This window comes from Mustelus asterias, chromosome 9 (assembly GCF_964213995.1).
Source record: "Mustelus asterias chromosome 9, sMusAst1.hap1.1, whole genome shotgun sequence".
Classification (NCBI taxonomy): domain Eukaryota; kingdom Metazoa; phylum Chordata; class Chondrichthyes; order Carcharhiniformes; family Triakidae; genus Mustelus; species Mustelus asterias.
In genome coordinates, this window is record NC_135809.1 from 9,887,797 (window position 1) to 9,905,785 (window position 17,989).

The window sequence follows — 17,989 nt, forward strand, 5'->3', positions numbered from 1 at the left end:
GAGTGGCCTACTCCTGCATCTATTTTCTATGTTTCTAAACACAAACTACAGAGTTAATTGTGCCAGTTAGATTGATGTCAAATCTCCTATTACCGGTCTGCAAAGTTATGGGGGGGGCTATCAGACTGGAATCAGAAATATCCAAAATGGATTTCCCGCCAATTTCAAAGGTTGCACCGTTGGCAGCTGGAAGTGCGAGTTGAGTCTTGCTAACCCATGTGCTGACATGGCACACTTTTCCTGACTGGAATTTGTAACTCCCACGTGCATTTATGTAGTGCCTTATTACATCCTCAGAATATCTGAGTGATTCAAATACAATGAAATACTTTTGAAATGCAGTCACTGTTAATATGGGCAAGCAACGGGGAGCAAGTTGCACACAAGGTCCTTCAAAGAATAAATTAATAGGCAGGTAATTGCTTTCTGAACCTGTTAGCTGAGGGCTGAATGTTGGCCTAGACACTGGGAGAATTCCCCGTTCTGTTTCGAAGAATGTCATAAACTTTTGCCTGAATAGGGAGTGGAGCCTCAGTTTGGCATCTCCTCCCTCAATGCGTGATTTGGATACAAAGTAAAGCTGTTTGCTCTGAAACAGAAAAGCATATCCTTTGGGGCTTAAGTGTGTTGTTCAGGACATTACACTCTCTACAGCCATTCAGAGGAACGAAAGAGCTTATACCTTTTGGCTTAAGAACATAAGAACTAGGAGCAGGAGTAGGCCATCTGGCCCCTCGAGCCTGCTCCGCCATTCAATAAGATCATGGCTGATCTTTTCGTGGACTCAGCTCCACTTACCCGCCCGCTCACCATAACCCTTAATTCCTTTACTGTTCAAAAATCTATCTTTGCCTTAAAAACATTCAATGAGGTAGCCTCAACTGCTTCACTGGGCAGGGAATTCCACAGATTCACAACCCTTTGTGTGAAGAAGTTCCTCCCCAACTCAGTCCTAAATCTGCCCCCTCTTATTTAGAGGCTGTACCCCCTAGTTCTAGTTTCACCTGCCAGTGGAAACAACTTCCCTGCTTCTATCTTATCTATTCCATTCATAATCTTATATGTTTCTATAAGATCTCCCCTCATTCTTCAAATATCATAAGGGCGGCACGGTAGCACAGTGGTTAGCACTGCTGCTTCACAGCTCCAGGGACCTGGGTTCGATTCCCGGCTTGGGTCACTGTCTGTGTGGAGTTTGCACATTCTCCTCATGTCTGCGTGGGTTTCCTCCGGGTGCTCCGGTTTCCTCCCACAGTCCAAAGATGTGCGGGTCAGGTTGATTGGCCATGCTAAAATTGCCCCTTAGATGTGTAGGTTAGAGGGATTAGTGGGTAAATATGTAGTGATATGGGGGTAGGGCCTGGGTGGGATTGTGGTCGGTGCAGACTCGATGGGCCGAAGGGCCTCTTTCTGTACTGTAGGGTTTCTATGATGATGATGATTCTTCTATGATATCCTCCAGTGCAGTTCAAAGCCCTTCAGATCCAGTAATGTCTTTTGAAGTTGCTATGTGGACAATACCTCCCTGTACTCGGGTGGGAAGTAGATGGTGTGTCTTTGCGTGAGCTTTAGAAAATCTAAATGTGGAGTTGCAGTGCGGTTGTCTCTCAGTGTGCCTAATGCAAATTGTCTCTCGTTAGATCGCTAAGGATGCGAAGGAATGTGTTCAAGAATGTGTGAGTGAGTTTATCAGCTTTATTACGTCCGAGGCCAGTGAGCGATGCCATCAAGAAAAACGCAAAACCATCAATGGCGAAGACATCCTGTTTGCCATGTCCACGCTGGGCTTTGATAGTTACGTGGAACCACTAAAACTCTACCTGCAGAAGTTCAGAGAGGTGAAACTGTTTTCACTTTTATATTCTAAAAAAAACTCAGTATGTGAGTGGTCTTTGTCCAGTGTTGGTGCGGGTGAACCAGTGGTCTGATTTCGGGTTGCTCTGGGAAGGCAGGTTTCCTGTGGGGGCATTTTTGTTGTCAGCCCAACCCACCAGAAAAGAGAGCGCGCTTCCTTGGAATGAATTTGCCCTCTGATTTGAACTTACCTGCAGCGAGGCACTCACTCAGACTGTCATGGTCAACATACCTGAAATGTGGAGCTGACTAGGAGGTATCAACACCAGCCTGGCCCTTCTACTTGATCATTGTGGCACTGAATATTTAATGCAAATTTTAAATTTCCCACCCTTGTTTGCATTTCCTGCAGTCCCGCCCCCCCTCTGTTTTGTAACCACCTCAAGGTCTCTGGGCTCCTCCAGTGCTGGCCTCTTGCGCCTCTCCCGATTTCCATCACTCCACCATTGACAGCCATTCCTTCAGCTGCCTGGTCCCTAATCTCTGGAATTCCTTCCCTAAACCTCTCTGGCTCACTCTTCTCCTTCAAGGCCCCCCTTTAAATACATCTCTTTGACCAAGCTTTAGGTCACCTGTCCTAATATCTCTGTAAATGGCTCAAAATGTCAATTGTTGTTTGATAACACTCCTGTGAAACGCCTTGGGACATTTAACTATGTTAAAGGCGCTATATAAATGCAAGTTGCTGTGGGGAGAGTACTAAAACCATGTTGGCACATGTTTAAAAAGTATTTTTTTTCCGATCACGTTTTTCATTTAAATTGAAACAAAATTAAAACTGAATTGAATTGTGCAGGCAATGAAGGGGGAGAAAGGATTAAACACATCAACAGGTGGAGGCACAGATGGCCTTGGCGAGGAACTCACAGAAGAAACTTTCTGTAAGTGCTACGTATGACTGTTGAATTTTTTTTTTAAAGAACTTTTATTCAAGACTGTCTACTGGACGATGAAGGAACCAGAAGGAAGTGGAATAAATTGTTTTTTAAACAAAGGGCGCTCCACTTTGGAAGGTCCTTCTTAATGACAAAATGCTGTGGGATCTGAACGGTCTTCATTGTGCGCCGCTATTATTCAACTTGCATTATAGAGCATCTTTAACACGGAAAACACATTTTCATAGTGATTCTCAGCTGCACGAGGAAAGGCTGACCCTGAGTCTAAAGGTTTGGATGCAGGAGGGCCATGTTAAAAGTTTATTTATTAGTCACAAGTAAGGCTTACATTAACACTGTAATGAAGTTACTGTGAAATTCCCCTAATAGCCACACTCCGGCGCCTGTACGGGTCAATCCACCTAACCAGCACGTCTTTCAGACTGTGGGAGGAAACCGGAGCACCCGGAGGAAACCCACGCAGACACGGGGAGAACGTGCAAACTCCACACAGATAGTGACCCAAGCCGGGAATCGAACCTGGGTCCCAGGTGCTGTGAGGCAGCAGCGCTAACCACTGTGCCACCCTACAACGTTGTGATAAATGACAGAGGTTTTGCAAAGAAGAGTTGAAAGGTTGAGGGATTTCCACAGGGTGGCAAGCAGGCAGATGAGGGCACAGCTGACAATGGTGAGGCCAAAAGGGGAGGATTCACAAGGCACTTCCAAAGCTGTACGCTTTTCTTTTTAGTGGAGAGTGCCGCAGCTGATGCAGACATGGCTCAGTGTTGGAAAGTCTGAGCTCCTGCACTTAACTCTCTCCCCTGACCTCGCCTCTCCCCTGTCTTTGGAAGAATTATGCCCTCAAATCGGCAGGGTTGTTTTCCACCGCTACTTAATAGCAGGAGGGTAGCACTTGGAATATAGTGTTCAATTCTGGTCACCACACTACCAGAAGGATGTGGAGGCTTTGGAGAGGGTACAGAAAAGATTACCAGGATGTTGCCTGGTATGGAGGGCATTAGCTGTGAGGAGAGGTTGGAGAAACTTGGTTTGTTCTCACTGGAACGACGGAGGTTGAGAGGCGACATGATAGAAGTCTACAAGATTATGAGGGGCATGGACAGCGTGGATAGTCAGCTTTTTCCCAGGGTGGAAGAGTCAATTACTAGGGGGCATAGGTTTAAGGTGCAAGGGGCAAGGTTTAAAGGAGATGTATGAGGCAGATCTTTTACACAGAGGGTGGTGGGTGCCTGGAACTCGCTGCCGGGGGAGGTAGTGGAAGCGGATACGACAGTGGCTTTTAAGGGGCGTCTTGACAAACACACAAACAGGATGGGAATGGAGGGATATGGTCCCCGGAAGGGTAGGGGGTTTTAGTTCAGTGGGACAGCATGGTCGGTGCAGGCTCGGAGGGCCGAAGGGTCTGTTCCTGTGCTGTAATTTTCTTTGTTGCTGGTTCTTTGACTGAAATTAAAACTGTCAGGAATTTGGAAGATAATAAACTGAATCTGGCAGTTACTTTCTCCCTTGACGACACCACGTCTTGCTTTAAACAATCATAGAATGGCTACGACACAGAAGGAGGCCATTCAACCCATTGTATTCCTGCTAGCTCTCTGCAAGAGCAACGGAGCTAATCCCATCCCTCACCTTTTCACTGTAGCTTATTCTCTTCAGATAATTAACCAATGTTTTTTGGGGAGGCACGGTTGAATCTACCTCCACCATCCTCTCAGGCCGTGCATTCCAGATGCAAACCACTCGCCACGTCAAAGCGCTCGTGGTTCATCTGCCAGTCATCTTACATCTGTGCCCTCTGGTTCTCAACCCTTCTGCCAAATGGGGACAGTATCTCCCTCTCTGCCCTGTCCAGACCCCTCGTGATTTTGGACAGCTCCATCAAATCGCCCCCCAACTTTCTATTTTCGTAATTGAAACCCCCCCATTGCTTAAGTTTTGCATCCAAAAATATCGGTGTGGGAGTGGGGGGGGGGGGGGTGGTGGTCGGGGGGGGGGGGGGGGTTGGGGGGGCGGGGGGGAGATTGGTTGGTAAAAAACTGGTAAGTTGATAAATCTACTGTTAAAGTGCTATCACTGAGCCAGGGTACCAAGAATAGTTTCCGGTTCTGATTTTGGAATCCCTGGGGTTGATTACACACACGAGGAGATGATGGGGTTCCGTGAGGTAGGGTGGGAGTTTGGCTAGTTGACTGGCGTAGACTATTTGGGGCAAATGGCCCGTGCCTGTGCTGTAAATTCCACGCTGTTTTCAATGAGAAGATGTTCTGTTAAGTTTTTTTTTAATCCAGAGGTCCCTGTTGTGTCGTTACAATTCCTGAGAAAATGTTCCTTAAATCTTTGTCTTTTAGTACGTTTTCACCCAGTGGTTCTGAAATATTTGCCTGCTTTTGGTCGTGGTAGCAGCCAAGTCGAGGGTTTTCTGCGAATATTATTTTCAGTGAGAGAGATGCATCAACCCAGTGAACATTTTGGTGTGATACGCGATACGCAATACCAATCTCAGTTTAATTAAAGCAGAAATACGGCTGTGCTTTTCAGAACCTGAATACCTTTCTTATTACCATCCACAGCTAATCAGTTGACAACAGGATTAATCACTGCAGATGGGCAGCCACAAAATGTCATGGTTTATACCACATCGTATCAACAGGTGAGTGCTCACCTTTACAACATTCAAGCATTTTTTAATGTGAAGTAATTTACAGTATTGTTTCTCATTTTCTTATTTGTTTGTGGGATTAATGCTCAGAGTTAAATCATACTGTATAATAGGAGGCCATTTGACCGATCATAGCTGTGCCAACTATTTGAAAGAGCTACCAGTTAGTCCCACCCCCATTGTAGGGTCCATTCATTCCTCAGAATAGACAAAGACAGCGTTGGTACGTTGAATTTCTTTTATTGAACAGAATTTTTAAAACTGAGAGAGAGGGAGATAGATACTAGCAAAAGCCAGTCCTGACAAACTTGACTCAAACCTCACTGAAAACACATGGCTGTATACAGAATTTCCCGTTATCTCGTATTGTAATTGCTTGGTACAAGCTGTGTCTCTAACTTTCATAAACAATTTGCAGCTGTGGCCGTGAAAAGCTTTGTTTTGGCTTATGAGGAAGCCATTTCTGCTCGCATTGTACTTTCAAAGAATGCGGCCAATTTTCAAGCTGATCCCAGCATGCCTGCCGAGTTTAAAATGAGGCCATGTTAACTTTAAAAGCTTAGCATTTAAATGTAATTGCACAGGCAGAAATATCTTAAAATGAGGTCTTTGCATAAATGTAATAAACCATTCACGGAATCCGCAACACCCATTCTCTTTCCCCATAAAAAGAGAGACTTGAATTCCTGTCGCGTCTTTCAGCCCTCAGGACATTCCAAAGTACATCACAGCCAATGATATGTTTTTGAAATATAGTCACTGTTGTAAGAAACGCAGCAGCCAGTTTATGCACAGCAAGCTCCCATAAGCAGCAATGTGGTAATAACCAGATTTTTTCGTAATCTTGGCTGTAAGATAAATATTACAAAAGGAGCTACAAAAGATCGTGAATGTAGCCCAATCCATCACACAACCAGCCTCCCATCCATTGACTCTGTCTACACTTCCCACTGCCTCGGCAAAGCAGCCAGCATAATTAAGGACCCCACGCATCCCGGACATTCTCTCTTCCACCATCTTCCTTCGGGAAAAAGATACAAAAGTCTGAGGTCACGTACCAACCGACTCAAGAACAGCTTCTTCCTTGCTGCTGTCAGACTTTTGAATGGACCTACCTCGCATTAAGTTGATCTTTCTCTACACCCTAGCTATGACTGTAACACTACATTCTGCACTCTCTCCTTTCCTTCTCTATGAACGGTATGCTTTGTCTGTATAGCGCGCAAGAAACAATACTTTTCACTGTATGTTAATACATGTGACAATAAATCAAATCAAATATTAGCCACGACCCTGGGGAGAAATCTCCTGTTCTTCTTTGACACATCGTGTTGTCCACAGTTTAATGATTCCTCTGAAAGAAGTCATATCTGACAGTGCTGCTCTGGGAATGTCAGCCCAGATTATGTGCAAAAGTCTCTGGAGTGGGACTTGAACCTTCAACTTCTGACTCCAAGGTGAGGAGGTTACCCCACCCTGCAGTTTCTTATGTTTAAGCAATGTAATATGGACAAAGTTGAAAGTTAATCTCCAGAGAAGTCAGTGTGGCAGGAAATAAATAACAGTTTATCAATGATTTATACAACACCTCTAGCCGATCAGATGGGGTGAGGGTAAATGTAGTTTGTTGCTTGGTAGAGAGCTACACAAACTGTGAAAGTTGCAGGACCAGGCTCTGGTCTGTGCTGAATTCACTCATTACACTCGGGGTTGCTATGGGGAGGCGGTGGCGCAGTGGTAATGTCGCTGGACTAGTAATCCAGAGAACTGCTGGGGACTGGGTTCGAATCCCATCACGGCAGATTGTGAAATTTGAATTCAATAAAAATCTGGAATTAAGAATCTATTGATGACCATGAAACCATTGTCAATTGTTGTAAAAAACCCATCTGGTTCACTTATGTCCTTCAGGGAAGGAAATCTGCCGTCCTTACCTGGTCTGGCCTACATGTGACTCCAGAGCCACAGCAATGTGGTCGACTCTCAACTGCCCTCGAGAATGGGCAATAAATGCTGCCCAGCCAGCGACGCCCACATCCTATGAACAAGAGCTGCTTGGCTTCAATGTTCCTGAACCTGGGGGAGTTCTTTATACAAAAGAATTGACCAGGATTTCCTGTTCCTGATTGGAAAAGGCGATGAACCTGACATCGATCGCAGCGGACACTGTGATCCCTCTCCAGGGTTACGTCCATAGAATAATCGCTGAGTTGAGGTGCTGGCGAGATGTCAGATCTTGGAGCAGCCATATTTCCTCAAGAGGAAGAGTAAGAGGGAAAGAAATTCATTCTCTGTGTTTCAGGGTTTTGAATCACATCCGCTATGGGCCCAAGAAAGATCAGATTCTTTCCTAAAGGGTGAGGAGTGAGGAATTGTAGAGGAGCAGAGAGAGATTTAGTGGGTGAATGTACAGAAATCACTGAACACTAGTGGACAGGTACAAAGAATAGTCAAAGGAGCTAATGGAAGATTAGCTTTATCTCAAGGGACTGGAATATAAGGGGATGGAAATTAAGTTACCGACATACAAAGCTTTAATTAGACCACTACTCGAGTAGTGTTCATTTCTGGACATCACACCTCAGGAAGGTGGAGTCATAGTATTGTCACTGGACTGGTAATCCCGAGATCCAGGGGACCCGGAATCGAATCCTGCCACAGCAGAATTCAGTAAAAATCTAGAATTAAAAGTAGGCCATGAATCCAATGTTGATTAACGGAACCATCTGGATCACTACTGCCCTTTAGAGAGGCAAATCTCCTGTCCTTACCTGATCTGGTCTACATGGTGACTCCACAGCCACAGCAATGTGGTTGACTCTTAAACTGTCCTCAGGGATGGGCAATAAATGCTGGCCCAGCCAGCGACGCCCACATCCCATGAACGAATAATAAAAAATGTTGAAGCAGGTGATTAATTGAAAATGTGACTTTTGTTAGGTAAGAGTATTGAGAGATATTGTGCTAAGGAAGGTTAATGAAACTGAGGTAGAGAGGAGCCACGATCTAATTGAAGGGCAGAATTGTCTTGAGGGGCTGAATGGCCTACTCTTCTATGAACCCTAAGGGTGATAATTAGGAATGAGAGAATCCTTGGTACAAGGGTCAAATTGCTGGACAAGTTGGAAGTAAAATGCAGTGAAGTGTAATATATGAGTACTTTCTCCCAAACCTTAATGACTATTTTCCTATCCAGTTATACATTTTTACCTGCACAACTTGGGTCCTATTTGTCTGAGCAGGGGCTACAGGGGACCCTCACCCAGGGTGCTAGAGAAAGTTGTCATGTTCAGTCCTGTGCTCACATTCGCTCCGCTATTGGTGGCTGCACCTCCAGCTACCTGGGCATAACCTGTAGAATTCCCTCCCTAAATCTCTCTACTTTGTTCAAAATGCTCCTTAAAACCTACATCAGGCTTTTGACCATCTGCACCAATGTCCCCTCATGCGGCTTGATGTCAGATTTTGTTTGGTAATATTACACTACACTAAAAGTACTCTATCAATACAAGTTGCTGTTGTCTGTCCTGCTGTCTATTTCCACATTTTCTATGTTGATCTTGATGTTCTACTTGCCTATATTTTTTGTTCATACAGTCTAAATTCATAGAATCGTAGAATCCCTACAATGCAGAGAGACGCCATCCGACCCATCGAGCCTGCACTGTCATCAATTCCACCCAGGCCCTATCCCCGTAACCCCATGTATTTACTCTGCTAGTCCCCCTGACACTAAGGGGCAATTTAGCACGGCCAATCCACCTAACCCGCACATCTTTGGGACTGTGGGAGGAAACCGGAGCACCCGGAGGAAACCCAGGCAGACACGGGGGAGAACATGAAAACTCCACACTAGACAGTGACCCAAGCCGGGAATCGAACCCGGGTCCCTGGCGCTGTGAGGCAGCAGTGTGAATCACTGTGTCACCGTGCAGTTTTACAATTGATCTTGGAGAGTTTTCAGTGCAAAACAGGATAAAAGCAGTAAGCTGACATTGCGAAACCGTGCATGGCGCGATGACGGGGAAACTGACTGAATGTTTTTGGTTCCAGCAGATTTCGGGTGTACAGCCCATCCAGTTCTCCTGATGGAAAACACTGAAGACTTAGAAAACATATCAAGCCCCACGATAACGAGATGACTGGCTGAAAGAACGGCAAAAGAATCAGCAAGGATAAGAGCAGTTGAATGATCGACTGACCGGAAGACAATGATCTCTGGCTGCTCTTGTATTATATTCTTCTGAATAGTTGTAGATGCTTTGACAGGTTCCTGGGGTATGACCAAGAAATCCAGTTTCTGACCCCATCTGAAGGATCATTTCTTATTTACCAGTTTTAAAAAACGGAATCTTTATAATGTATCACAGTTACAAAGTACTTTTGTTTTGTACAAGAGTTGTTGGGTTTTGTGTGGATACATGCAGGAAGCTGATGTCATTGGCCGCTGTGTGTCTGATTTATTACTGCCAGAACTTACTGGGCAGTATCTTATTTTCATATTGAATCATGTTGCTCCTTTTGTAATTCAAATAAGTAATTTCACTAGATGTACCCTTTTAATAAAACAGGTGTATAATAAATTGTTTTTGAGAGTATGGAAGCTCGTGTTTCTGTCCCGTTCACTAACAGTTTGCAAGTTAGAAACATAGGGGCGGCACAGTGGGTTCGCACTGCTGTCTCACAGCGCCAGGGACCCGGGTTCGATTCCCGGCTTGGATCCCTGTCTGTGTGGAGTTTGCACATTCTCCCCGTGTCCGTGTGGGTTTCCTCCTGTTTCCTCCCACAGTCCAAAGATGTGCTGGTTAGGTTGATTGGCCGTGCTAACTTCTCCCTCGGTGTAACCCAAACAGACACCAGAGTGTGGCAACTAGGGGATTTTCATAGAAACTTCATTGCAGTGTTAATGTAAGCCTACTTTTTAAAAAAAGTTTATTTATTAGTGTCACAAATAAGGCTTACATTAACGCTGCAATGAAGTTATTGTGAAAATCCCCCAGTCGCCACACTCCGGCGCCTGTTCGGGTACACTGAGGGAGAATTTAGCATAGCCAATGCACCTAACCAGCACGCCTTTCAGACTGTGGGAGGAAATCAGAGCACTAATAAATAAACTTTGAACTTTAGAAACATAGAAAACAGGAACAGGAGGAGGCCATTCGGCCCTTCGAACCTGCTCCACCATTCAATATGATCATGGTTGATTGTGCACTTTCAGTATCCCACTCCCGCTTTCTCTCCATTCCCCTTGATCCCTTTAGCCGTAAGGGTGACGTCCAACTCCCTCTTGAACATATCTAACGAACTGGCCTCAACAGCTTTCTGTGGTAGAGAATTCCACAGGTTCACAACTCTGAGTGAAGAAGTTCTTCCTCATCTCAGTCCCTGTTGGAGGTCATTCTTCTGTAATTATTTTGCTCAGTACAAGTTAAAGTGAATCTCTGGAAGGTCCTTTTCCTCATCATCCCCCTTGCGGCACGGTGGCACAATGGTTAGCACTGCTGCCTCACAGCAACAGGTACCCGGACTCGATTCCCGGCTTGGGTCACTGTCTGTGTGGAGTTTGCACATTCTCCCTATGTCTGTGTGGGTTTCCTCCGGGTGCTCTGGTTTCCTCCCACAGTCCAAAGATGTGTGGGTTAGGTTGATTGGCCACGCTAAATTTCCCGTAGTGTCCCGGGATGTGTAGGCTAGAGGGATTAGCGGGGTAAATGTGTGGGGTAGGGCCTGGGATGGGATTATTGTTGGTGCAGACTCAATGGGCCGAATGGCCTGCACTGTAGGGTTTCTATGTTTCAAATAAAAGTGGGCCATCAAAGGATGATTTACAGTACCACATTTGCAGATTCAGGAATCTGCCACCCTACGCTATCGATTTATACTGGAGTGAGTCCCCAGTGTAAATACTGGCCTTAACTGTTAGACTTATTGTGCAGCATATGGGAGGTCTTCCAATTTCCTCCAATTTGACTACAGGATTATCTGCAATTAATGTTTCGATGGTTTGCTGTGATTCCCCAGTGAATGGAACTTGGCACTATATGAGGTGGGACTGGTTCTGCTGTTTGCTATGTCTCTTCCAGCCCCATGAATCATTCCAGTTGATTGTGCCAATGCAAATCCATGAAGCAATTCCATGTGACACACAGCATTCCACATTGGAGTGGTGTGGCCAATGCAAGCTTGGAATGAGCACTACTGCAAACATTATTCGGGCTTAATCCAAAGATGTTCAGGTAAGAACATGAAGTTGGGCATTCCTGGGGCAAGGAGGGGGGCGGGAGTTTAATCTGAAAGGATTGGACCGACTGCCCGTTTTATGGCTCCCCCGTTTGATCTTCCATTGAGGCTTGACTGAAAATCACAATGGCATCCAGCAGAATATTCATCATTTCCCCCCACTCCTCTCCTTCCGCAGGCAGTGAAAAGATAACCCATTGATGAACTATTTGGGAAACAAAAAAATCACTCCTTGTCCAGCCTCACCATGTACCAAATGAAGAGCTGCACCTTCAGGACCCCCACTGTGTACCCCCTCCTTGTCCCCAACTCGGAGCTGCATCTCCAGGACTCCCAGTGGTCACCCTCCCATTGTCCTCAATCCGGAGCTGCACCTCCAGGACCCCCACTGTGCACCCTTTCCTTGTCCCCAACTCGGAGCTGCACCTCCAGGACTCCCATTCCCTCTCCTTGTCCCCAACTTGGAGCTGCGCCTCCTGAACCCCAACTGTACACCCTGCCACTGCTTGTCCCCAACTTGGAGCTGCGCCTCCAGGAGTCCGACTGTACACCCTGCATCTCCTTGTCCCGAACTCGGAGCTGCGCCTCCAGGAGCCCGACTGTACACCCTGCATCTCCTTGTCCCGAACTCGGAGCCGCGCCTCCAGGAGCCCAACTGTACACCCTACCTCTCCTTGCCCCCAACTCGGAGCTGCACCTCTCGGATTCCCATTCCCTCTCCTTGTCCCCAACTCAGAGCTGTGCCTCCAGGAGCCTGACTGTACACTCTGCTTCTCCTTGTCCCCAATGCAGAGCTGCGCCTCCAAGCTCTCAGAACTCTCCTTCCCTCTGCGGGTTCCCCACACAGAACTTCACTTCCAAGACATTACTGACCTCTTGCCCAATTCTATGCAGTGTGAGGACATGATGTATCTGAAAGCACGAAATGAATACAATTTCATTTGCAATGCCTTGGCTAGAAGCCCAAATTATTTGAAGAAACTGTTTCCTCTTGAAGAGACAAATGAATGCCACATTAAGCATAAACCCACAATTTTGATATAAGGTTCTATTGAGCACAATTTAAACATAGCTTGTTTTATGGCAAACATAATTATAACAATCATTTGTCACTTGGAGTTTAAGATTCCCTTGGTGGCTTCGCAGAGTTCTGGAGAGCAGGAATGTAAGAACCCAATCTGGGTCGAATTCCAGCGAGTATTCATTCGTTTACAGGCTGTGGGCATCGCTGACAAGGCCAACATTTATTGCCCTTGAGGAGGAGGTGAGCTAACTTCTTGATGGTGGCACAGCGGTTAGCACTGCTGCCTCACAGCACCAAAGACCCGGGTTCGATCCCCGGCTTGGGTCACTGTCTGTGCGTAGTCTGCACGTTCTCCCCGTGTCTGCGTGGGTTTCCTCCGGGTGCTCTGCTTTCCTCCCACAGTCCGAAAGATGTGCTGGTTAGGTGCATTGATCCGAACAGGCGCCAGACTGTGGCGACTAGGGGAGTTTCACAGTAACTGCATTGCAGTGTTAATGTAGGCCTTACTTGTGACTAATAAATAAACTTTAACTTTACTTTAAAAAATACATTCTCATCTCTCCTTTTTTTCTCAGTTATTTTAATTTTGTGTCTCTGCTTACCAATTCCACTGAGTGGAAACAGTTTCACCAAGTTAACATCCTTCATAATTCGGAGCACCTTTTATTAAACCTTCCTGTGTATTTTTCTGCTCTAATGAGTACAATCTCAGCTTCTCCAGCCTCTATGTTTCTGAAGTCCCTCACTAGTCTTCATAGGAGAAAATGAGGATAAAATACTGGGTAAATCCATGATGTGGAGATACCGGCGTTGGACTGGGGTGGGCACAGTAAGAAGTCTCACAACACCAGGTTAAAGTCCAACCGGTTTATTTGGTAGCATGAGCTTTCGGAGCGCTGCTCCTTCATGAGGTGAGTGGAGAGGTAGGTTTCACAAACAAGGGATATATAGACAAAGATACAATTGCAAGATAATGATTGGAATGCGAGTCTTTACAGGTAATCAAGTCTTTACAGGTACAGACAAAGGTACAGACAAAGATGTGCGGGTTAGGTTGATTGGCCAGGTTAAAAATTGCCCCTTAGAGTCCTGGGATGTGTAGGTTAGAGGGATTAGCGGGTAAATATGTGGGGGTAGGGCCTGGGTGGGATTGTGGTCGGTGCAGACTCGATGGGCCGAATGGCCTCCTTCTGCACTGTAGGGTTTCTATGATTTCTATGATTATAAAGACTCGCATTCCAACCATTATCTTGCGATTGTGCCTTGGCCTATATATGCCGTGTTTGTGAACCCACCTCTCCACTCACCTGATGAAGGAGCAGTGCTCCGAAAACTCATGCTACCAAATAAACCTTTAACCTGGTGTTGTGAGACTTCTTACTGTACTGGGTAAAAGCTTTGACAAAGGGTAATCTGGACTCAAAACGTCAGCTCTTTTCTCTCCTTACAGATGCTGCCAGACCTGCTGAGATTTTCCAGCAACTTTCTCTTTTGGTTGTAAAATACTGGGGTTTGAAGTCAAACCAATTAAACGAATCAAGGGGAGAAACCAACCAGCCCCAATACAAATGGGAACCTTTGAGTAGTCTATGGATATCTTTCTTTAAGTTCTTTCATGGGTTATGGGCTTTGTTGGCTTGGCCAATATTTGTTGCCCATCCTGATGATTAAGAAGGGGAAAATAGAGTATGAAAGTAAGCTCGCGGGGAGCATACAAACTGACTGTAAAAGTTTCTATAGATATGTAAAGAGAAAAAAGATTGACAAAAACGAATGTAGGCCCCTTATGGTCAGAAACGGGGGAAATTCATAACGGGGAACAAAGAAATGTCTGAGGAACCAATTCGTACTTTCGTTTCTATCTTCACAAAGGAATAATGTACCAGAAATTCTGAGAAACACAAGTTTTAGTGAGAAGCTGAAGGAAATCAGCATTAATAGAGAAAGTGTTTTGCGGAAATTGATGGGATTGAAAGTGGATAAATCTCCAGGTCCTGATAATCTTCATCCCAGAGTACTTGAGGAAGTGGCCTGAGAAATAGTAGATCCATTGGTGGTTATTTTCCAAAATTCTTTGGACTCTGGAATAGTTCCTGCAGATTGGAGGGTAGCTAATGTAAGCCCACTATTCAAAAAGGGAGGTAGAGAGAAAACAGGGAACTATGGACCACTGAGCCTAACGTTGGTACTGGGGAAGTTGCTACAGTCTATTATCAAGGATTTCATAACTTGGCATTTGGAAAGCAATGGTATAATCAGACAAAAGCTAGATAAAAGCAAATTACTATAGATGCTGGAATCTACTTTATCCCCCTTCCCTTACCTTTTCTCCCCTCCGCTTCCCCTTTTCTACATTCTACCTCTGTCCCATTTCTCGCCTCCCCCAACATCTTCATCTGTCACAGCTTACAGCTTCTCTGCCGTTTGGCCGGTAGTAGTTACTGATGATGTGTGCATGGAAGTATCACTGGAGCCACGATCGCGGGAGAGGGATCGAAAGCTGATCCCAGCTCCCAGGAAACAACCTCCGCGGAACCGTCAGCCTCAGAACTGGTTGATCAGTCAACATAACGTCAAGTGAATGTTTATTACTGTCCGTAATGTGTAAATAGTTCATTGTTATTCCTGGATGGGGATTGCAATTGAGAAGGGAGGGGTGTTATGTATGCGGGGCGTGGCCCCTTTAAGAGGACGAGTCAGTTGGCCCAGAGTGTGGGGTGACCTACTCTGGAAACTGCCCTCTACAGCCACTCGAGGGCTGGAGTGCGAGGAGTACAGTTCTTCAATAAACCTTATTGTTCCTGTGGCTTGCCTTTCCGCGTGACTTCTTTGGAGTTTCTTCCCCTTCCCCCGCCCCGGGCCCCTCCTCCTCCCCTTCCCTCCCCAGTAGCCTCAGACTAACCAACCCTTTTATTCAATGTTGTCTCTGGGTATTCTGAAGGGGATGGTACAGCTTTGTAACTACAATCCTGTTAAGACTGGGCTCCAGCAGATACTACCTGATTGTCCTCCCATAGGTCTATGTGACTGCTGGATGGTAGTGTGGTAATACCTTTGATCTCCTTTGGTCGTCTTTTTTTTTTGTTGTTTCCCTTAATCAGGTCGGGATGACCAGCTCACTGGTGCTCAGTTTGATTTCCATCAGGAAATCACGGCTCCAAACTTCCACAGAACCATCCAGACTGGGAATGTTGGCTCTATTCTCTCTCCACAGATGCTGTCAGGCTTGCTGAGGCTTTCCAGCATTTTCTGTATTTGGTCCCTCCGTGCTCGGCATTGCTGCTACAGCGTGTCCGAAGCCCAATAATGCCACAGAGATTCAGGAGAAACAGAAATGATGAATTTACCAAACTGCCAGCAGCAGAAACCTCTCTGCCAGCAGGGGGCTCCACCCTCTGCTATTCTTGATGTTCAGGTTTAGCACCCTCTGCTGTCCCTTGCACACACTTCCAACCCTTCCCAAAAAACTCTTAATGTTTCTCTCTACAGTAACTTCATTGCAAGCCTACTTGTGACACTAAAATATTCATGGGATCAAGAGAAACCAGAGTGGGCAATCTTCATCCGTGTGAGTGACAGTAGAATTCAGCTCCTTTGTGTGGAGCTTTGCTCTGCGTAATCACTTTGATTGATTCTTTTTTGGGACATGGGTGTGGCTGACAAGCTGACATTTGACACTGTGTGGCCAAACTCCCCTCCAACTCGATTTTCAAGTTTGCTGATGACACCACCGTAGTGGGTCGGATCTCAAACAATGACGAGACAGAGTACAGGAATTAGATAGAGAATCTGGTGAACTGGTGTGGCAACAATAATCCCTCCCTCAATGTCAACAAAATGAAGGAGATTGTCATCGACTTCAGGAAGCGTAGTGGAGAACATGCCCCTGTCCACATCAACGGGGACGAAGTAGAAAGTGTCGAGAGCTTCAAGATTTTAGGTGTCCAGATCACCAACAACCTGGTCCCCAACATGCCAACACTATAGTTAAGAAAGTCCACCAACGCCTCTACTTTCTCAGAAGACTAAGGAAATTTGGCATGTCAGCTACGACTCTCACCAATTTTCACAGATGCACCATAGAAAGCATTCTTTCTGGTTGTATCACAGCTTGGTATGGCTCCTGCTCTGCCCAAGACCGCAAGAAACTACAAAAAGTTGTGAATGTAGCCCAATCCATCACGCAAACCAGTCTCCCATCCATTGACACTGTCTACACTTCCCGCTGCCTCGGGAAAAGCAGCCAGCATAATTAAGGACTCCACACACCCCGGACATTCTCTCTTCCATCTTCTTCTGCCGGAAAAAGATACAAAAGTCTGAGGTCACGTACCAACCGACTCAAGAACAGCTTCTTTTGAAGTACAATTTACTGAGTCAATTGCTTTGGTCAGGTCGACTGGGGCAGCACGGTGGCACAGTGGTTAGAACTGCTGCCTCACAGCGCCAGGGTCCTGAGTTCGATTCCCAGCATGGAGTTTGCACGTTCTCCCCGTGTCTGCGTGGGTTTCCTCCGGATGCTCCAGTTTCCTTCCACAGTCCGAAAGACATGCTGGTTAGGCGCATTGGCCGTGCTAAATTCTCCCTCAGTGTACCCGAACAGGTGCCAGAGTGTGGCGACTAGGGGATTTTCACAGTAACTTCATTGCTGTGTTAATGTAAGCCAACTTGTGACATTAAAATAAACTTATTCCCATACCTAGAGCAGGTGGGAGTGAGCTGCCTTCTCGAATTGTTGTGGTACGTGCAGTGATTATATTGCATTGTGGGAATTGCTCGGTCATTTCAGAGGGCGGTTAAGAATTAGCCGCATTGCTGCGATCAGGAATCAACGTAGAGGCCAGACCGGGTCAGGACAGCAGATTTCCTTCCTTAAAGAGCATTAGTGAGGTAGCTGTGTTTAGCTCAACTGGCTGGATGGCTGGTTTGTGATGCAGAGCGACGCCAACATGGGGAGGCGATGGCCTAGTGGTATTATCGCTAGACCATTAATCCAGAACTCAGCTAATGTTCTGGGGACCCGGGTTTGAATCCCACTACGGCAGATGGTGGAATTTGAATTCAATAAATAAATGTCTGGAATTAAGAATCTACTGATGACCCATTGTCGGAAAAACCATTTGGTTCACTATTGTCCTTGAGGGAAGGAAATCTGCCATCTTTACCTGGTCTGGCCTACATGTGACCCCAGAGCCATAGCAATGTGGTTGACTCTCAATTGCCCTGAGGCAATGGGATGGGCAATAAATGCTGGCCAGCCAGCGACGCCCAGCGTGGGTGCAATTCCCATAGCGGCTAAATTATTCATGAAGG

The 17,989-nt window shown here is 46.0% G+C and overlaps 2 protein-coding genes across 3 annotated transcripts in view; both read left to right on the top strand.

Moving 5' to 3' along the window:
• Nucleotides 1–10,013, top strand: part of LOC144498481 (nuclear transcription factor Y subunit beta-like) — a 30,421-nt gene extending 20,408 nt beyond the window's left edge. The window contains exons 4-7 of one of the 2 annotated variants that reach the window (XM_078219663.1): nt 1,641–1,838; nt 2,651–2,735; nt 5,324–5,403; nt 9,466–10,013. In XM_078219663.1, coding sequence (XP_078075789.1) covers nt 1,641–1,838; nt 2,651–2,735; nt 5,324–5,403; nt 9,466–9,501 — 399 coding nt within the window. In that variant the 3' untranslated portion in view covers nt 9,502–10,013. The remainder of the gene's footprint in view (nt 1–1,640; nt 1,839–2,650; nt 2,736–5,323; nt 5,404–9,465) is intronic. The other variant, XM_078219665.1, reaches the window with a different exon arrangement.
• LOC144498487 (host cell factor 1-like) overlaps nt 1–17,989 on the top strand; it is a 467,986-nt gene that overhangs the window by 118,314 nt on the left and 331,683 nt on the right. The gene's annotated exons all lie outside the window — the stretch shown is intronic.